The 22,373-nt window shown below is 39.5% G+C and overlaps 1 protein-coding gene across 1 annotated transcript in view; it reads right to left on the reverse strand.

Annotated features, from left to right (window-relative positions):
- The window catches only part of Dnah14 (dynein axonemal heavy chain 14), a 196,983-nt gene that overhangs the window by 112,822 nt on the left and 61,788 nt on the right, over window positions 1-22,373 (reverse strand). The window contains exons 32-40 of the mRNA XM_028789300.1: window positions 19,997-20,183; window positions 18,823-18,899; window positions 18,368-18,539; window positions 12,510-12,599; window positions 10,987-11,121; window positions 7,340-7,552; window positions 5,921-6,014; window positions 3,220-3,428; window positions 571-823 (exon numbers count right to left, since the gene is read on the reverse strand). Coding sequence (XP_028645133.1) covers window positions 571-823; window positions 3,220-3,428; window positions 5,921-6,014; window positions 7,340-7,552; window positions 10,987-11,121; window positions 12,510-12,599; window positions 18,368-18,539; window positions 18,823-18,899; window positions 19,997-20,183 — 1,430 coding nt within the window. The remainder of the gene's footprint in view (window positions 1-570; window positions 824-3,219; window positions 3,429-5,920; window positions 6,015-7,339; window positions 7,553-10,986; window positions 11,122-12,509; window positions 12,600-18,367; window positions 18,540-18,822; window positions 18,900-19,996; window positions 20,184-22,373) is intronic.

The raw sequence follows: 22,373 nt of genomic DNA on the forward strand, positions 1-22,373 counted from the left end.
TATATATATATATATATATATATATATATATATATATTACTATAATCTAGTGGAACAGAAATGCAAGCCATGATAACAGCAGAGATCATATTTGTATTTATGGCCTCACAGCAAACTGTATGAAATAAAGGAATAATGACCTGAATCACAAGTCAATAGGAATTACTCAGTCTGAAATGCCAACAAGAAAAGGAAACATGACATCTCTTTCTGTTTTGCCACTTTTCTGGCTTTTGCCTCTGCATGATCACAGCATAGATTTATCAGACACTTGCTAATGTGAAGAATCCTTAAAACACAAAAAAGCATTCTTGCTTAATCAGGGTCTTCTAAGGCTCTTTCTACTCATTTATATGAATCTCAACATGTATGTTATTAATTTACCCCATTGATGTACACCTCTCTTAAGAGTTTTAGCTTGTTCTGGCTAGGTTTGCTGTCACCTCAGGCAGATGGAGAGACTATACAGTCCCTGCCTTCACTTTTCTTTCATAAAATCTACTAGAAAGAGACAAGCTGCCACTGAAGAGTGAAAACATATTTCATCAGTGAGACTCAGGGAAAACTCACTTTTTGTAGTTCCTCGTTTTATATGCATGAATTCAAAAAAAGCATCTAGAATCCTGCATAGAGTCATGACAACTGTCACGTCCTGTATAGGGTATGGTAGAAACTTTCTATGCTTTTTCAGAAATTTCATCCCTTCTGCAACACTTCTGTTAATCATCAATTCAAGACACTGCATTCCTTGTTGACTTATACTTTTTGAACTTTTCAGAAGCCATGACTTAATGTAAGGCTCCCATCCCAGATCAACAGGGTCCTAGTAATACAAAGCAAAAGAAAAATCTTATGTAAATACAAATACAGCATTATTTTTTTTTTTACTTCATCACCTACCTGTGGTTAGATTTAGTATTATTTAAAGCTAAAACAACAACAACAACTACAACAAGCTAAAGAAATCACAATTTTTGTAATGACTTTGGATTTTAACCATGGTTTGAAAAGAAAACAAGCACTGGATCTGAGCCGGGAGATGGCCTGGCAGTGCATTAGCTGTAAGGAAGAGATCAGTGGAGGCAGCCCCAGCTCTCATTCTAATTGACATCCCAAATTAGGTGGATTAGAGAGCCAATCATAGCTGCTAATGACTTTCATGTATAGAATTTTTGGGGTTATGTTTTCTACTTCCACTGTCTTGGTGTAGAGGAATTTAAATCCAGCAATATGGCTGCTCTGGCAAGGGACCTTATAGGTCTATATCGTCTGAGTGGAATGAAGACACACCCTGGATTACAGTATGATCTGGCTGGAATACAGACATGCCCTTAATAGGGCATATCCTTTAATCCCAAGCAATGAAGGTAGAGTTAGTTTGTAAAAGGATGAAGTCGTGTTTGAAAGTGATATCTAATTGAAGGGCAGACAAAGTGATTAATGAGAGAAAGATTTGACAGAATGATTCAGAACTAGGATATGCCCAACTCTCATGAGAACAGATAGGAAAGAGAGGTGACTTAAGAACAGCTCAAAGTGAGTCAGGAAAGGGAAGCAGTTCAGGGAATGCAGTTGAGTTCAGACAATGCACTGGACTTTAGTTGGATCAGTGCAGAGAGAATCTTTTGTGTACTGTAAGGAATACAAAGCTGATCTGGCTAATATGCTGATGGAGGAAATGAAAAGGGGGAGTTCCAATAGGGAGAGAGGAACTCTGGGATAGGGTCAAGGATGGGCAAGATTTTTCCATAACTCTGAGGTGACAGATGCATAAAACTGAGAAGAGGGAACCAGCCATTTGGCATTCATAGAAAAACAGGTTAAGTACTCAGAGAACAAGCCGTAGCTTATGGCTAGGCATTTATTTGTAGCAGGAGGTATTGGAAAATGAACCCACAGACTTCCTGTGCCAGAGTCTGGCATTGGCTGGCTGCAGGCCCATGACCCACGAGATGTTGGCGGGGCTGCTGGCTCTGCAGGCCAGCTCTGAGGCCTCCATGGCTCTAGGCATGCCCTCTGGGCCAACTCTGTCATTCCCACAGAAATTGGCTTAGCCTCAGACAGTAACCACCATCCTCGTGCTGAGAAATAGCAATACCTAGTAATCCAGTAATCCAGTAAAACTCTAACGTTTAAGAACAACCAAATCGATTTAGATATTAGCAAATACTCAATACGCATGATGCCCACACAGTCTGAATTGTTATCCCAAGTATCTGACCTTTTGATATGCTACTCAAGACTGCTACAGACACATGGGTACACGTCTGAGGCCATTTTGCCTCTCTCATTCTCTTCTGCCACCTCTTAGCTCTGCTTCCCTCTTCCCTGTCCAATGACAGGGCTCCCATTGTAAATACATTGGGCAGGAAATTTCTGCCACATTTATTCATATATAATTAAGTCTCAGAGTCATTCTTTTGGGAACTGGGGTGTGGGTAGAAAGTCCATGGTTACAAATCAGTTCAGTCAGTGTAGTTTGTGAAGTGCAGTTGAGTTCAGTTGAGTTTCATTGGTGAGTTCTGTTCAGTTTGTGCAGTTTGTGCAGTGTAGGTCAGCAGAGGCAGTTGAAGCCAGAGAATAAAAAGAAGCCAGGCAATTAGAACAAATTGCCAGAGTTAGTTTGAGGCCAGTGAGAAGCTTAGAGAAGCCAGATGGAGTCTTCCAGCTTGGAGAGGAGTGTGAGCCAAAACAGCTGAGTTGAACCAGCCAGCCAGAGTTCAGAAAGAACTATAAACGGTGAGCATAATCAGCAGTAAGTCTCAAAAGCTAAAACATTCTGGGCCTAGATTAGATTCTACATAAGCTAGAGGCCTCCAGGCCTAGGCCTAGGGATAGTTAGTACTCTGGGCTCAGCCCAAGCTGTGTATTTGTACAGCTGGGGTATGGCTCTTATCACATCCCATCATCTGTGGAAATAAAATAGACTTTTACATCTTGGAAATGTTTTCCCCAAATTCTGAGAGTCATACAGTAAAAAAAGGCTTCAGGGGAATCTTTCCTTTGCTGGCAAAATAATTCATATCAATAGCCTAATGTGTTTGTCTGAAATACTGATGCTCTAGCTTCCCAGTGTAGTATTAGTGACTGTATCACCTCTGAATTATGAAGCTTTGGGGTCACTCCACTGGGACAAGTTTTACTTCTTGTAAAACAAATTGATAGGAGTAGTCGCTATCCTCAACATTCCTCTGCCAAGGACCAGGTTTGAAAACTTACCATGTATACCACTGCACAGCGGGTGACAATAGAGGGTGTGGAGTTAAAGAGAGAGTCTGATTCAAAGATCACTCTGATCTTGTTAGTCAGGCTAATCCTTTCGCTGTTTGCCAGGCACAGTGTTCTAGTTTCATCAAGCACAGTGTTTAGATTCTCTATCCATAAGATGTCAACAGGGCCATCTAAAACAATCCATTGCCAATCAAAATCTAGGAAGAAAAATATTTTTAATGCAGCTAAGACTAAGCTCAGACTTCTTTTATGACAATATTAAAAAACTTTCTATTTTGTTAGAAAATGGTTCCCTTTTTGTGCATATATGTATGTGTGATACACATATGCACATGTGTATATACACATTTGCATGTACATACATGTGTGAGGGTATGTGCGCATTTATGCATGCATATGTGTAGAGGGTCAAAGTTGATGTCAGGTGTCTTCCTCAATAATTCTCCCTCTTTATTCATGGAGCCAGGGTCTCTCACTTGGTAATTCTGTCTGGTCTAGCTAGCCAGTTTGCCCCACAGGTCTCTTATCTCTGCCCCCTGAGTATTGAGATTGTAGATTCATACTCCCTTGGCTTCTTTTTTTTTTTTAATTTCTTTTTTTTTTTGAACATGAAATGCTTTTTTATAGCATGTTTTACAAGGGGAGGGGGTAAGAGGGTCCAGGTGGTGGAAAAGTACAAAATCTTCTTGGCCTGTGCCTTGAAACATGTCATGGTCTATATGGTACACTGCCTTGAATTATGATCTACCTGCAGTTCTTCAGAAGATATGGTACACTGCTTGAGTTATGGTCTCCCTGCTATTCTTAAGAAGACATGGTACTCTGCTTTGAGTCTATCTGCAGTTGCTAAGCAGGATCTTGCAGTTGCCAAGCTTCAGAGGAACTCCCTTGGCTTCTTAATTAGGTTCTTAATTAGAGATCTGGATTCCAGTCCCACGAATGTATGGCAAGTGCTTTATCTACTGATCCATCCCTCGGCCTCTAGAAATTATTTCCTAAGATGAGAACATTGTCCCAGATAAGAACGAGTACCATGCTGGACATTCTCAGCTTTCATGAGTGGGATTAATGCCCTTATAAAAGAGGCTAGCTACTTTCATGTATACTCTTCAGTATTCGTTAACTGTCAGTAAATATACTATATACTTGTAATTGCTTTAAGCACTTTCTTTAGATTGATGACATGCATAACTAATTCTTAAAATCTGGATAGGAGAAGACAAATAGTTCCATATTTTTTCAATGATATGATTTGTGAATTTGCATCTTCTACTCAGGAATAATTTCTAGGCATGCTGTTTCTAGAAAATGTCAAAGGAAAAATCAGAGAATGAAGTAGACAGTCTGAACTCTGTCATATGCAGACCCCAGCCACCACACAGCACTATAGTCTTCTTGCTGCTGTAACAATGCCTTTGACCAGGCAGCTTATAAGCAGCACACATGTATTCTTCACAGCTCTGAAGGCTGAAGGGTAGGTGCAGGCAGATTGTTTGGTTAGAGACAACTTCTTGGTTCAAAGAGGGAACCTTCCTCTTGCTGTGTGGTCACATGATGGAAGACTTTCCCTTGAGTCTCTTTTACAAGGAATCTAATTCCATCAGTAAGGGGCAGAGCGCATCTCATGTAGGGCATTGATCCTATTCACTAGGGCACATCCTTCCTGGCTGCCTGGCTTCCTCAAGACCCTGTCTTCTAATATCATCAGCTTGAGGGCTAGGATTTTAATAGTCACACGTTGGGGAACAGGATGCAAACATTCAGCACATAGCACTGTGTGCTACACTTTCCCTCATGCTTAATAATTTTAGAATACCTACCAGCCAGGAGTAGAGAAGTCACTACAAACAGATAAGTACCCAGAAGACATTTCAAGTGTTCCCAATGAACCAGAGAGCAGAGGTAGGATCCAGAAAGCCTCTGCTGGGATGAGCTTTATCTGCTTGAAATATCTATCCTATCCATTATCCTACAACCTCATATAACTAGCTATACTGTAAACTACAACTAAGTGTACTATTAATTAGCTGTACCCAATCATTGTACTTTCCTTAAAATGTTATCCCAAACTCCATGATAGTAGATGCTTCAGCAAAAGTCCTTTTTAGAGTGTGGATCACAAACATACTGCTGATGGAAGAGCTGTTGTGAAGCTCAGCCTGGGGTAGGAGAGGGAGGCTGAGCATGGCAGCTCCTATGGAGCAGAACCTATGTTATATACACCTACTCTGTGCATTAGGAATGAATCTGCTAGGATTCTGGGATTTAGCTGGCAATGCACAGAGAGCTTAGCATTGCCATTCAGAGGCAGAAGGCTGCCCCTGCTGCTTCTCATTCAGAGGCAGGAGGCTGCCCCTGCTGCTTCTCATTCAGAGGCAGGAGGCTGCCCCTTGCTGCTTCTCATATTATTATTTCTACCATTAATACCATTTTAGTCCCAATTATTTATAAACTGAAAGGATATGTAAGTGCCAGTGGCTATATATCATACTGAGACATATATACACTTTAAGGGTGTTGTAGTAAGACTAGAGATTTTAAGCAAACACACAGGAAGAAGTAAATTGTGAAAGAATTAAACTACTACTAGTCAAAATATACAGACACAAATACAGTTCATGTTGGCTCAAAATTTACTTCAAATTTAAATAAAAAAATTTAGTATACTGAATTTGATAATAATACTTACCATGAGTTTCTGGAGTTTTAAAACTTTTTTCTAGTTCCTTCATAAACACGTTGTTATCAATATCTGCTATCGTAGCGAAACCAACTTGGAAAATCTAAATTATATAATGGATAATCAAGATGTAGCATTGTGCTAGCATTTTCTGTCTTTATTGTTATTAAGTAACTATCATTTTAATATAGGCTTTTATCATTTAAGAATGTTTTTTGCAAGCCTCATGGTAAATGCAAAGCAAAATGGTGAATTTAGCAAATAATGGTAAACAATCTAAACATTATGAAAACCTATTATCAGAGCATCAGGTATACAGAACAAATATTTATAGACTTAAAGGCTGAAGATTCTAGAATACTAATAGCAAGGGACTTTAGCATTAGCCTACCCCACAGTTACATCCCACAGCTACACTCACAGCTACACCCCACAGGTACAGGAGCTCACACACACACACACACACACACACACACACACACACACACACACGCACCCTGGCATGAGCAACACAGGAAGTGATTTTTAAAGCAAAGGAATACACTGTATCCGGTAGAAAGCTCAACATGTTCAATCGTTCCTTGATATCTAGGGAAAACTTTCTAAGAAGCCTCAGAAAGTGCCAAATCATAAGAATGCTTAGGTACCCTATGTAAAGCAGTACATCACTTATATAAAACCTGTACAACTTTATGTCTGGATTATTCAACCTAACACAGCTTAGATATGATTTACGGTTGCTAGATTGTTTGGGAAACGGTGATAAGAAAAAGTGTATACACACTTAGTACAGACACCATTTCATTTCCAACTAGTTTGGACCTATTTTTGGGGTGAATCTACAGAGGTGAAACCCATGAATACTGAGATATGATTATATTCTCAAAATTGTTCTAAATTACATTTGCATATTACTTTATGAGCTAGCAAATGTAGACTATCATTTTCTATCTTTGCTAACCCTTTACTTTCAAATACCACCTTTTACTCATAGTTTACCTACTGAGAATTACCAATAACACCACTTATTAGTTATAAAAACATAACTTTTCTTTTTTGGCACTTATATTCACTATTTAACAAATTTTGCAAAAAACAATTTAATCTTTTTTTTTTCAAAACCATCCTCATTTCTTTAATTTGTAAGACCCGTTAGTGATACTTAATTACCAGATTGTTTTCTATTGTAGGCCTAATTCTCTCTGGATTTCTTTCAACACAATTATCTTCAACTTCATCTTATGGTTCACTGACCACTTAAAAACTCAACAGTGTAATTTCTACTTTTAATAACTTATATTTTAAAACTGTTTATAGCACTTCTTTCTTTCACATTAATAGGTGCTAATCATGTCTTAATAAATAGTTTGAATTATGCAACTGCTTATATTAGTCAGAGGAAAAGACTAAACTGCACAGTAAGCTTACATTAGATAAGTCTGTGATTCCTGACATTCCAAAATCATCCTCTTTCTTGGAGTAATCTGTGCTGTTAAGATGGACGTAATTTCGAATTGCTGCTGACAGTAACCCGTCGCTCCACTCCATGGTATTAACATTCAGCTGCCCATACAGTTCACCAAGAGTGATACATTTTGGATTCAAAACACAAACATCGACTTTTCCTTTTTTCCCTGTAGACTGGGGGCGGGGGACGAGAGGTGCAACGTTGTTTTAAGAGGAATTAGTTATAGTACAATTACTTAATTTTTTACACTCTTGTTGCCAGTGGGTTTTGGGAAAAATCTTTCACATCAAACAAAGCATCTCTTTATAAGGTAATGAATAACAAGATGTCTCACTGAGCTCCATTACAGAACACAGGCTCTGATTGGGGTGCGCATGCTGGGAGCCGGGGTGGCTTGGAGAGAGGCAGGCGAGGAAGCGGGCTGTGCTTTCGGTCTATCTAGATCTTATCCACACAATGGTAACTTGATTGGACTCCACCCGAACTATTCTCTGCTTCATCTCATTCACACTTAAGTAGGGTAAGGGGCAGACATATGGCCAGAAACACACAGGTTCCCATAATGCAAGGCAAGATGTTATGGGCACAGACATACAGATGGTGGGAATCTGTGAAATTAAGGTAATAAAAACCCAGCTGTGTATACAGAGGGACTGTGAGAATTATATGTAAGACACACAAGTACACAGCTGGGTGTGGTTCAGTAGACAAGACCAGACTAACACTTGCCATTGGAGCGAAGACGGTGTCAATCCACAGGACTGGTACTTAGTATGGCATAGTAATTTGTTAGGGCTTCTTTTTAAAAAAAAAGACTAGGTGACTTAAACTAATTTTTTCCCATACTTCTAGATACTAGAAGATCAAGGCAGGAGAACACCAAGGACAAGACAGACTTACACTCGAGCTAGCAATTCACTTTCTGTAATGGAACGCATGCATTTTCAAATACTTGCTATAGTGCTGTGTAAACTTCAACTTTTATGCTTACATTTTCACCTAGAATTGTGTTCCCAAAATTGACCCTATACCTTTAAAACATCCACGGACACCAGTCTAACAACTCTATATGGTATGTGCTTAGCTTTATATATATACTGTGTGTGTGTGTGTGTGTGTGTGTGTGTGTGTGAATCACTTCTCTCTTTTCACACCAAGGGCCCTGGGACTGAGCTAAGATCATCAGGTTGGTGGCAGGCCAGGCTCCTTTACTCTGGGGGCCACCCCACAAGCACATTTTGCATTTTACTCTTGATGAGCCAGCTGTGAAGTCTTCTGTACAGACCTTCAACCACGTCTAGTGCCATGTTGAACTGCAGTGCTGCAGACAGACTTATCTCATTCCTGGTTGTATGGAAAGCTTCCAGCCTGTCACCATGGGAGTATGAATGAATTGTGGTTTTTCCAAAATTTCTGGCTTTTGTTAATCACAAAGGAAAATGAAGCACTATCCCATTCCTTTTATGTAACTGGATATGATCACGTGGCTTCTTTCTCTTGTTCTATTATGTATGTATTATGCTGATTTAATGTTGGATGTGATTCCTGGAGTGATCCTACCTGGTCTTGCTATATTATACAGTTTACTTTTCAGCAATGACAATTACTGCTTAAGAGCTCACTGAGGTCTGTTTAGAAGAATGATTCGTAGGCAATGATGAGAATCAGAAAGTACAACATGAACAGTTCTGAAGAGGAAAGTTTATACCAAAAGAAAAAAATTCACATAACTAACTTTCTAAGATGTCGTAGTGTTGCACACTGCTCGTGCCTAGGGATTGTAGGTGGGCGTGTTGGCATGAGCAGAAGCGCAACAAGACCCGGAATAGCGGCTGGCGGAACCACCGCAGGGCACCGAGGGCAGTGGCTGCTCAGCCTGGGGCGCGGGGCGGTGGTCATGGGCTGCCTCGAGGCCGGCCCACAGGGGTGGGCGGAGGGACTCTGGGGTCAGGGCGTGGAAGGCGCAGGCCGAGTCGGCCTGGGGCCCTTGGTAGCTGGCGGGATGACGGGCCTCCGGTCGGCTCAAGACCCCCAGAGGCGAGGGTGGTGGCAGCGGCAATGAGGGAGAGCATAGCTGTGAGCTAGGGCACAGCTCGCTTTTCAGTTGCGCAGAGCAGGACCTCCGTCCCAGCCTCCAAATGCAGGAGTGTTACGGCTCTTTCAGTTCCCTCTTTCGGGGGGAGGGGGGGTAGCTCGTGAGAGCCCACGGAAGAAAAGTGTTACAGCTTTCTCAGTTCGCTCTGCCCGCTGAGAGGAGAGGAGAGAGGAGAGTTGTCCTTTGAAATGCGCAGGATAGCCGGAGACTGTCCAGGGATCATGAAAGCACTCTGACAGTGGGAGGTCTTACACCACACAGCACACTTTACTTTGAGCTCTCGGGACATATATACAGTTTGGGGGGGAGAACAGATAATTTCTATTGGTTTGGTTTGAGGGCTTGGGGATGCCTTATTTGCATGGAGGTGTTATTCCTATGTGGTAAAGGCCACAGACCTCTTTGTGGGAACTGGAAGCTAAGAGAGCCATATATGGCTTGGGAAGTCCTGAAGCAACCTTCTGTCCTGCTGGCCCTCTTCAGACCAAGGTTTCCGGGTCTTCAAGGATTTCTACCAAGCTTTCTGGCTTCTCATAGCCTACTGCCCCACATCGTAGTACACTACCAACAGTGAAATCATCAAATATTCAAGCTCGCATGATTTAATGGAGTATTTTATTTTATTTTGCTTTAAAACATGTACATAGGAGCTTCCTGAGAATTCATATAGACAGTTAATATTTACTCAATAGTAGTAAATTTGTCAAAACATCAACCAGCTAAAAGACAAGAGACTAACAATTATTGTAGTTTTAAAATTTAATTTGTTTTATGTGCATGGGTGTTCTGCCTGTGTACTGTACGCACGCTTGTGCTATAGAAGCCAAAAGAGGGATCAGATGCTGTGGAAAGACAGTTGTGAGCTGCCATGTGGGTGCTGGGGATGGAGCCCAGTCCTTTGGAAGAGCAGCCAGTGCTCTAACTGCCAAGCCATCTCTACACTCCTGTTCCAACCTCTAACAATCATTATATAAGCTCCAACCATCAGAAATGCAAAGTTTAGGGAAAGAGAAACTTTAAAATGTGATGAAAATTTTTCTAGAATTTTTTTCTTTACAAAAAGAATAAAATATTAGGGATAAAGATAACATCATATTGAAATAGTAAATGCATCTCAGGTAAAATAAGGAATAAGAACTATTGTTGACACTATCTAGGATGGTTTTAATTAATTTAAATAACAGGATAAAAATCATATAAATATTAGAAAAGAGGTATAATTATTTTCACTTGAAGGTGATTGAATTAATACTCGAGAAGCAATTGAAACTTAATAAATCAATTCAATAAAGTAGCCAAATACAAAATATATAATCAACAATTAAATTTTACCCCTCATCACAAGTTTCATATCTAAATTTCAAAATTCTCACTTACTACAAGGATGTCTTACTACAAAACTTTTAGCAGTAACTTGAATAAGTAGCTAAAATACATAACACAGAAAGAATAGATACATACTGAAGTATATACTCTGTGTAGATGGAAAAATGTCTCATTTAGTAGATTTACCTTTGAATCAGATTGCCTCTCTTTAACAGGTAAGGCAGAAGCAACTGGCAATGTTATCAGTGCTTTCTCTAAAATTTTCCTGACTGTCGTCTTCCCTCCGCCTGTTGGGCCCACTAGAATCACGCCAACACAAGCCTTAAACGAAATGCACAGATTAGAGTATGAGCAACTGTTTAAAGTTCTGGACACTGACACTGGTGCGCGTGCCCGCCCACTCTTTCTTCATGACTGTTCTTGGTGCCGAGCACTTCCTGTTGCTGTCCCACCCATCCCTCATGGCTTTCTGAACTACTGGCCGGTGTAACAATGATTCTCCTCTTCCCTTTTGTCTTTTCTTTGTATGCTAGATTCCTCTCAGTCGTGCTTGTTGCTCTCTCTCCTTTGCTTTCCCTTTAGTCTTGTCAGTTTGGCTGCAAGTGTGACTCGGCTTCTCAGTTCTCTCCATCTCTGCTTTCACTAACTACTTCCAACCCGATGGCTCATAAGCTTCTCACCTCAGAATAACCTTACCTTTTTTTCTTTCTAAACTTAATGCTTTTGTATGCACCAACTGCTTAAAGCAGAATACTAATCTTTTTTCATTCATAGCTTACAAGACATTTTCTTGGTTTTAGCTCTGATATTTGGGGGAGGGGCCCCTATGGTGTACTTAACCGTCTAATAAGCAGAGGAAATGGCAGCGGGGTAGTCTGTGGTAAAACGCTTGTCTAGAATCCTCAGTTCAATCTTCAGTACCATACAAACAGAAAAAAAAAAAAACCAGAGGAGGAGGAAGAGGGAGAGAAAGGGAGAAAGGAGGACGGAAGAAGAAGAGGGAGGAGAAAGATTCATAGAAAATATCTTTACAAAGATAGTTGAAAAGATGTTTTTAAAGCTAGGGTACAAAAAGCTCAAACGATAAATAAAATAAAATAAATAAATAAAATCTTATTGAATTAAGATTATCTTTAATACAGCTTGAACAGTGCAACACTTACCTGAGGTTTAGAGAATTTACCCATAATGCACACAGCTGGTAAATTACTATGATATAAAATACACAGTAAAAAACCACATATATTTTCTAAGAAAAAGATAAACAACCACGTGAAAAATGAGTACATTCTATGATCTGGAAATTCACATAAAACTCAAATGGTTAAAAGAATTTAAAGAGACACAGTAGCTTACAAGGAACCAGGGGTATGCACATTTTAGTGAAAATACACAACAGGCATTCATAGCCAGGCAGAACAGGAAGTTTCAAGATGGGGTAACAACAGGTTAGAGACTATTTTATACTACATTTGTAGGGCTCTGACAAGTATATATTATTGAATAAAAGTAAAAATATCAATTCAATATTTAACAAAAGTAAAAATATCAATTCAATATCTAACCAAGGTGAGACGCAAAGTCTAGGAAAACACTTACTATGCCACTGAGTCGTAGCTGCTCTCTCCTGCTCTTCCTATGTTCTTGAATTTGATCTCATGGACTGAAACCTAGAGGGAGAACCTGCTGCCGGGCCACCCAGTACTTACCTGAAGCTGTTGATAAAATTGTATGATCTTTTCTTTTTGAGATGGCCAATATTGAAAGCCTAATTGTTCTGTTGCAATAGATATTGCTTTCTGAAAGGATATAAATATATTAATTTAAAGTGTATTACAACCTGAGTATCTATCATCCATATATCCATCCATTTATTTATCTATCACAGTCTTGGGGACAGAACCCAGGGCCTTGTACAAACTAGCCTAATGGTCTACCACTGTGCCATGCACCTAGCCCAAACCCTTAAATTGTCATTCTTTAGAACTTCTTAGCTACTTATTAATTATTGTAGTTTACAAGAGTATTTTTTTTTATTTTTTTAAGTTCATCAACTTCTGTCTTTGAGAATAAGGGAAATCCACCATTTTTCTCACCAGAAATTTGCAACATACAGAAAAAAATGTATCTTCATAGACCTTTGGTAGCAAATTCATAAAACCTCCCCTTAAACTAAGAATTCTCACTTTCATATTTATTATATACAAAATCATATGCACAAAACAACAAAAATGGGCCTGGCATGTTATGTTAACATGCCGGTGTGTATATAGGTAACAAGAAAAATCAAAAAGGCCGTCAGCCTAAGAGGAGTGAGGTGGGGTAGAGAAGGGGCTGGAGGGAAGAAGGCATGGAGGAAGTGCTGATGTACTTACTAAATTTTAATTAAAATTATATCTTAAAGAGTAGCTACAAATATTCATTCTCCCTACATTAAAATAAAAAATAAAGGGGCTTTCTATCTCTTTGTGATTCTAATCACCACCACAGTAGTTTTAGATTTTGTAATGATTAGTTTAATGTTTCAATGCGAATGTTCTAAGATAATAAATAAAACCGATAAGATTGTAAGTATGATGTAGTTCCTTAAAATATCCAAAACAGAAAAAAAAAAACAAACCAAACAAGAAAAACAAAACAAAAAAATTGGAGGAAATCATGTTTCCTTCTGAAGGAGGGTTTGTCAGCAGCAGGTGGAGACAGCTGGTAATCTTGTCTCCGGCCACTGCTTACTTCTTGCATCTCTACAATGAGAAACAACACAGCAGACAAAGAGACAAGACCACAGAGAAAGGCAGCTCCTAGGGAGCAACCATTGAGTGTTTAAAAGAACCTCGTCAACAGTCCTGGATGAGAGCACTCACCTAAGACCCCCAGCCTTGAGCAGATCAATCCTTGTGATCTGGGTCTGGGAGCGAAGTCATACAGACAGAATCAGACTCAATGGAATGCACCGTGAGTAACACACAGTCACAATCATGAGAGATGTCTGGACAACTCATTTCTTCTGGTTATGTATCTTAACAGAATTCTCACCTTAGATTGCTTTTGAGTAAATCTACAATCTTGCTTTAAGTTATTCAGGACTATTATGTGATATTCCTTGGAGGGAGTTAAAAATAAAAGGGGGAAGAGAGTAAGAGGGAGAGAAGAAAATTTAAAAGTGGAGTTCAAAAGACAGGAGGAATAGTTTGATTTACACCAGATAAATCAGACTTTGAGTCAAAAGCTAGAAAAGCCATCTAAAAGACGAGTATGTATGATAAAAGGCCAGTTCTGCAAGGTTGTACAATAGGACAGTACTTCTGTCCCTAAAGCTGTAGGGTAAATACTGATTGGCTTTAAGGGAGGGGTGCGCTCCAGCGCATCAACAGTAGAGCACTCTGAACACACGCTACTTTCAGTAATAAGCAGAAATACCCAGATGCAAAAGAAATGTCAGCGTTAAACCACACCATGGACCAAAAGTCCCAGCAGACAAAGTCCCAGCAGATACTCAAACACCACACCAATGCATGCTCTCCTTAACAGCATATGGAAAAGTATCCATACATATCTCATAGCTAGCCACAAAACAAGCATCAACAAATTAAAACAAAAGAAATGGAAATCACATCAAATGTAATTTTGATCACAACAGCATAAAATTAGAAAGCATCAAGGAGAGACACTTTGGATACTAAACAAATATAAGAAACAAAACAACAGGCTCCAGAAAAGCCCAGGGGTTGTATGTATACAAGAGCCACCGTATGTGTGTGCGTGCAGTTGCATGTGTCTCAGTGTGCATCTGTGTACGTGTGTGTGTCTGTGTCTCTGTGCATGTATGAGCATGTGTATGTGCATGTGTGTAAGTCAGACAATTATTTTCAGGAGTCAGTTCTCCCCTTTCACTGGTAAGATCAGGGGAGCAAATTCAAGTTGTTAGTCTTGATTACAAACACCCCATATGCTGAATCATCTCACTAGCCCAGAAGTTATAAAATTTATTTAGACAAATGATAACAGCAATACAGTATACTCCAAACTATAGAGCAAAAAAAAAAATAGAAATAGATTAGAGCAAAAGTACAATGCAGAGAAGTTTATAGGAATAATCACCCACCACCGAAAAACAGAGACTTCAGGAGCTGGAGAGATGGTTCAGTCATTAAGAGCACTTGCTGCTCTTGCAGAGGACCTGGGTTTGATTCCCAGCACCCACATGGTGGCTCACAATAGTCTGTAACTCCAGTTCTAGGGGATCTTACATCCTCTTCTGGGACACTGCAGATACTAGGCACGTACATGGTTCATAGAAATACATGTAGGCAAAATACCCAAGCACATAAAAGTAAAAAGTAATTTAAAGAGAAGATTTTAAATAAATAACTTAATATTGTTCCTTAAGGAATTAAAGAAAAACAAACAAAACCCAAGAATAACTGAAATTCCAAGTTAGTAGTAAGAAAAAATTTTAAATAAATGCAGAAATAAGTAAAAATAAGGATTAAAAATACAGATGCTAGACAATACAAGTTTTAAATAAGTACATGTATATGAGTACATATGTAATGATGGTGCGTATGTTCATCTGTTCATATTCATATGGAAGGCAGAAGAGATCTGTCATTGGCTAGAGCTCACTACATAGGCTCTCCTGCCTGGCCAAGGAGTCTCGGGGCCTCCTGTTTCTCCAGCTTTAATGGTTTTAAATGTGTGCCACCATGCCAAGGCTCTATGTGACTGTGGAGGGGAAGCCCAGATCTTCAGATTTACAAGGCAAGTGCTTTATCAATTGAGCTATAAAGTAAAGCAACAACAACAAAGTCTTTAGCTATATTAAGAAATGAGAAAACTTATATAAATAAAGCTAGAGATGAAAACAGAGATGTTATGATAGATGCAACCATAAAAAGGATCATTAGATAAAATTATAAGCAACTGCATGCCAACAAATAAGAAAAACAGAAGTGAATACATTTGTAAACATGTACAACTTACCACGACTGAGTAAGAAAAAACTAGATGCCCAAGGAAACCCATAAAAATAAAGGATGAGATTGAATCAACAATAAAATGTTTTCCATTAAAGCAAAGCCTGGAACCAGATGATCCACTGCTGAAGTCTATCAAGCATTTAAAGAATTAACACTAGTTCTTTTCAAATGCTTCCTTTAAAATTGTGAAGGGAAAGAACTCTTCCAAATTCCTTGTTAGTGGCTAGCAATATATTGATATTCAAACCATTTCAACAAAGGAAAAATAAACTCATTATACTTGAGGAATCTGACTGCAAAAGCCCCAAATAAAATACTAGCAAAAGTGACCCAACAGCTCCTTCAAAAGATGTCCTACTGGGAGCTGTTGTGATTCACACCGGGCATGTAGGATGCTACACATGCAGTGAGTGTCCTCACATAAATAGAACAAGAGACCAAAGCCATGCTTTCTGTAACCCTGACAAAGCATTTGCTTGGGGGGGAAATTCTAGTCTTACAAACTTTCATTAATAAAAAAGAAAACTAAATGAACTAAAAAAAAAAAAAAAAAAAAGAAAAACTTACTAAAAAAGATGGAAGCCACAGAAGAAGACAGAAGAATATTTCAAACATTAAAAGAGATAGCAAGGTATTTGGAAGCAGAAGATGTATTAAATCAAAGGCTGGTTCATTAAGAAAACAATGTGTTAGATCAGACAGCTAAGTGGTCTAAGAAAAGAAGCCTATCTTAGGAAAATAAATAATGGGAAAAAATCTCAAAAGCATGAACTCAAGTTCAAGAATCAAAATAGTGCCTTGTTCCATATATAGCTTGATCAGGCTAGCCCTTCTCATCCTGGGAATACTTTTATTCCTGTTAAAGCTTATCTTTAACAACATCAACATGTTGGCAGCCAAAGTACATGGCTTGAACCTGAAAATGGACCCCCTCAGACAGAGTTATTAAATTAACAGGCTAGCAAGCCAAGGATGGATAAGATTCTGCGCAAAGCATTACCAACCTAAGACAGAAATGCATTGCTTTTGATAATGCATATTCTATGATGGGTAAGGAAGGCATTCTTGTCAGAATGACCTAAGACAGACTCCGTCTTGTTAACGAAATAAAAAAGGGGGAGAGGTGGAGAGCCTTTGAGGTTGCTTGGCAAGAAGCTGACATGGGCCAAGGACAAGGAAATGGGCTGCTTGGCAGGAATATGACATTGGCCAAGGACAAGGAAGTAGGCTTCAAGCAGGAATCTGACAGACTAGAACAAAGAAGTAATTTCAGGAAGGAATCTAAATCTTAGGCTACAACAAAGAATTAATTTCAGACAGGAATCTAAATTTTAGGCTAGAACAAGGATGTAGGCTTCAGACATGAAAATAATCTTGGACTAGGACAAGGAAGTAGGCTCAGATACTTTGGTCATTCTGATAAGCCTTTAGAAACAGTGATCACAGGAGTGTTCAAGTAACTGGGTTTAATGCCTTGCTTGTTCTTTGACTATTTTTGTGTTTATTGTATTGCTTGTTCCTTGACTATTTGCATCTATTGTATTCCTAGATCCTCAACCTAGAACTGACCTTGATACATGTATGTAATCAAAATGGTATAAAAGCATAAAGGAAGAGGGGGTATAGGATAGGGGGTTCTAGGGAGGGGAAATGGGGAAAGGGGATGACATCTGTATTGTAAATAAGTAAAATAGCCAATAAAAAATATTAACTCTAAAAAAAATTTAAAAAATAGTTCCTTGTTCAGCTCCATACTAATCCATTCTAAAACAGGAATGAAAAACAAGTGTTTGTCGAGTTGAACAAAGGTGTTTCAAGGAGGCCCACAGTGATTAAGACAAATTTATTTTCAGGCCATAACAGAACAATTATAATCATATATTTACTTTGAATGGTTTCCAAGAGAAATTCTTGTGTTTCTTCCTGCATTATCTATGGTCAAGTTTGCTACATGCTTCATATGTGCTAGAACACAGTATGTAACCTGTGAATATTTTGTCAAGTTGATTACATATCCTACTGATGTTATTAAAAGCAGCTATTATAAAGCTGGGAGATAGGAAGCAGCAGAGGCAGAAAGAGGCTGTTCGGACAACAGGAGCGGGTGGGAGCAGGAAGGGCAGGGTATGGTGGAAGGGTGACCCGGCTGCCAGATGGAGGGAACCAAGATTTTGTCAAAATAATTTTGCTTTTGTACTTGAGGTAATGCCAGTTGAACACTGGCTTTGCCTGTGCACATGTCTTAGGGGAGCAACTGGGGAAGCCTTGTGGAAATACCCAGAATGCAGTAAACACACATGGGCAAAACAGTCATCTCTGTGCTATTACAGGGAAACTCAGCATCATCACTTAAGAAGGAGAACTAAGCACACAGTACCCCTCTACCATTTGTTCACATCAGTCACAGTGTGCTTAAAGCTCTTTCCACCCCCCTGGGGGGGGGAGGGAACATGCTTGCAAAATGCTTTTATCCTCAAATCCTGTGATTTACTCCCCATGAGTGGACTATTTCAGAAAGAACCACTGTATTTAAACCCACACAGATTCTACTTCCAAGTGACCTGGTACTGTTTCCAGGGTCTCATTACCTCCAAGTTAAGGTGATGAAGTTTTGAAACGGTTATTCCAGGAAAAACATCTTCTATGATCTTTTCAAAAGGTAGGACATCTTCAGGAAGGAACTTTGACAAACTGGCTTCTTGGATGGCCTCGATGATGATCAAGGACTCCTCTAACTCAGAAAGATGCTCACTGCTACCACTGTAGCAGTTAGAGAGAACAAGCATGAGCAGGTTAGAAGACTGTTCTTCAGGTGTTATAAATATCCACCTCTTAAGCATTTTCCCTTGCATCATACTTTCTAAAATGTTGACCTGGTTTAGTTTTGTCTTTTTGAACCACAAGAACCTGTCAGTCCATCCTACTGGGGTGCTCTGGCAGCTTCTCGTTTTACCTTGTCGTCCTTAATTAAAATTCTACAAATTACCAATCCAGTGGTATGTAACTCTCCAAACGTTAACACTAAATTCAAATTTCAACTAACCATTTATGCTCCTGTTTCTTCTTTTCTGTCATTATTAAAACTGTCTTCAAGGTCCTCATGCCAAAATCATAATGCTCCTAAAATGAAATATTCAATATTTGAGTTATTAACCATTTTCAAGAAAAAATAGAATTATTTACAACAATTACATGCATAATTAATAATCATATATCTTTTTTCCTGCTTTTTTGAGACAGGGTCTCTTCATGTAGCCCCGCATGTCCTCGAACTCACTCTGTAGCCCAGGGTAGCCTCAAACTTACAGAAATCCACCTGCTTCTGCCTCCTGAATCCTGGGATTTTAGATGTACAACATCACTGCTAGGCTTGCAGCCATCTATTCTAGAAAAGGAGATATCTGCACAAGTCCAGAACCTTAATTCTGCCTCTTCTGCTCTTATTTCTCTTCCAAAGTGGTGCCAAAAAAGTCCCTTTGCCTTGTGTTCTTGTCCTCCTTTCATCCCTCCCTTTCCCCAGTGTCTTACTATGTTATCCAGCCTGGCCTTGAACTCCTGGGCTCAGATCTTCCCATTGTCTCAGCCTGTCTCTCCAGTTCTGAGGACTACAGGCTGCATTACTGCGCTCAGGAGAAGTCTCCTTTTGAAAGTAAGGGTATCGAGTGTTAAAGTTACAGCCTCTGTGTTAAACTGAGAACTGGGAAGAGGAACTGTGAGAATAATATCAGGGAAAGGATGACTTCAGAGAGGATATGGTTAGCTGTTCAAACCATTTTGGGTTAGAAACAAACACTCAAATCCCAGAACCATTCTCAAAAAGGTGTGAGACTCAAGTCAGCAGTACCAGAAACGGAGTGTACTGAAGTGGTGCTCAGTGGTACACTGCTGAACAGGATCATCAAGGATAAGGCCTGGTACCCGGGTTTTCACATGTCCTACAGATTACTGAGATGTACGAAAAGCTGGAGAACTCTGGTGTAAAGGCTGACAGCCACGAGCAGAGGGAGCATATGTGGTTCGAAATAGCAGGAATGTCATCACTTCCCCTAGACTTTGAAGGAGAGGCCTGGGACCATGAATGCCTACCTACTTAGAACACAGTAGTTCCCATTTCATAGTTGGGCCTGATCTTGCTGATTCCTGGCCAATAGCAGAAATGTCTTTGAGTCTCATTTATATAACCGGCGTTAAGTCTTTGGAGAGAAGCAGTTCCTCACCTGTTTTGAGAGCTGCTTGTCAGCTAAATCATAAAGATTAACTATCTTTCCAGACAGTGATCTTGAAGATTTGAAGCCAAATGAAAACAGAGTTACTTCAGTGATCATTTTATAGTGGGGCACCATCATTGCCACTGAGCGAAACAGAGATTGTAAGTTACCTGGGAGCTCAACCCGACCTCTATATCTAAAGAGGAAGAGGAAAACAGCAACAGTAATAAAAATCCTACCACGCTTTGCAGTGTTTCAAATTTGAAACTATATTGCTTTGCCCCCAAATAATTCTATTGGCTTTTTGTGTTACACTTACATGAAAATTAGTTTATAGATAGGTTCTTACCTTTTATCCCATGAGCATGCTGGTCTAAAGTACTTTCTGTATCTTATTACATGGCTCACCTCAGCTCAGTTCTTTCTCATTTCTTGGGCTACTGTGCCACTTATTCATATGTCTGATGAACCTAGCCTTAAGTCAGAGACTTAATGTAACATTACCCATGTGTACAGGCCAGAGATGTTGTATTTACTCACAAAAAGAAAAGTCTGTGCCAGCTCCATGAGATGGAACTCATACTTGGCACCACTATGAGAGCCAAGAACCTGTGGCTGGACAGATGACAGACCCGGGAAAGCCTCTTGAAATGACTCTGTACACTATTAAACTGACGCTTTATTACTCATCGTTATAGATTAGTGTACTTCAACCCTCATCCGAGAAAAGTCTTAAGAGTACATGGTGATGAACACAGATACAACTGGTCTGGCTGCAGAGAGTGAGAAACTGAAGAGCCATAAGAAGACATCAGTACCACACCCCATACCTAGAGGCTTGGGGATTATAATGGAAGAGCAAGTGTCAAGATTGCTAGAAGCACTCTGGGGTACCCCCAGGTACCCTGAATAGTCTACTAACCTGGGGGAACTCCATTCTCCCACCACCTCTCTGCCCACCTTCATGAGACCTGTAGATCCTGAACTATACAGGTTAGCTTCTCTTCCCCCATCCCTCTTCCCTGCTTGTTGAGTCTCCTGGGCACCTGAGCTGTCCTGAGCAGTCTGCTATCCCCAGTGAACTTCCATTTTCCTGCCACCTCTCTGCTCACCTCAGACCTACTGATCTGAAACCATACAGCGAAAGAAAACCCATCAAAGGCCTGCCACACCAGGACCATCAAGGTTAACTCCCCTCCCAATACCTATTACAACAGAAACATCCAGGAACATCCCCAAAACATCCAGATGGCTTAAGAATACAATCAACAAAATCCAGGGCAATATAACACCTCCAGAGCACAGCTACTCTAGTACAGCCAGCTCTGACTATGCTAGCACAATTAAAGTGTGTTACAAGAAAATGACCTTAACCCTAATCTTATAAAGATGATAGAGGCCTTAAAATCCCCTAAAGAAATACAGGAAAATATAATTAAACAGATGAAATAAATTAATAAAACTATTCACAACCTGAAAATGGAAATCAGAAGCAAGAAACAAAACACAAACTGAGGGAATCCTGGAAATGGAAAGAGAACAGAAGCAACAGATTCAAGTATCACCAACAGAATACAGAAGATGGGAGAGAGAATCTCAGGCAAAGAAGATAAAATAGAAGAAATCAATACATCAAAGGAAATGCTAAATCTAAAAAATTCCTGACACAAATCATCCAGGAAATCTGGTATACCATGAAAAGACCTAACCTAAGAATAATAGGAATACAAGAAGGTAAGAGTCCCAGCTCCAAGGCCCAGAAAATATTTTCAAGAAAATCATAGAAGAAAACTTTCCTAAAGAATGTATGAATTACACCCAACTTCTCAACAGAGATTCTAAAAGCTAGAAGGGCCTGGACAGATGTCTTGCAACCTCTAAAAAACACAGATGCCAACCTAGACTACTATACCCACCAATACTCCCAATCACCATAGATGAAGAAAACAAGATATTTCAAGATAAATCCAAATTTAAACAAGATCTATCCACAAATGCAGCCCTACAAAAAATGCTAGAAGAAAAACTCCAACCCAAGGAAGACAAGTACGTCCAAGAAAACACAATAAATAACTCCATACTAGCAAAAACAAGGGGAGCACACACAAATACACACAAATTAACACCACTATCATCCAAATAGCAGGAATTAACAATCACAGGTCATCAATATTTCTCAACATCAATGAACCCAATTCCTCATTAAAAAGACACAGGCTAACAGAATGGATGTGAAAACAGGATCCATCATTCTGCTACATACAAGAAACACATCTCAGCAATAGAGATAGACATTACCTCAGAGTAAAGGGCTAGAAAAAAGTTTTCCAAGCAAACAGACCTAAGAAGCAAGCTGGAGTAGCCATTTCAATATCCAACAAAATAG

The sequence above is a fragment of the Grammomys surdaster genome, unplaced genomic scaffold (genome assembly GCF_004785775.1).
Source record: "Grammomys surdaster isolate TR1022 unplaced genomic scaffold, NIH_TR_1.0 125808, whole genome shotgun sequence".
Taxonomy (NCBI): domain Eukaryota; kingdom Metazoa; phylum Chordata; class Mammalia; order Rodentia; family Muridae; genus Grammomys; species Grammomys surdaster.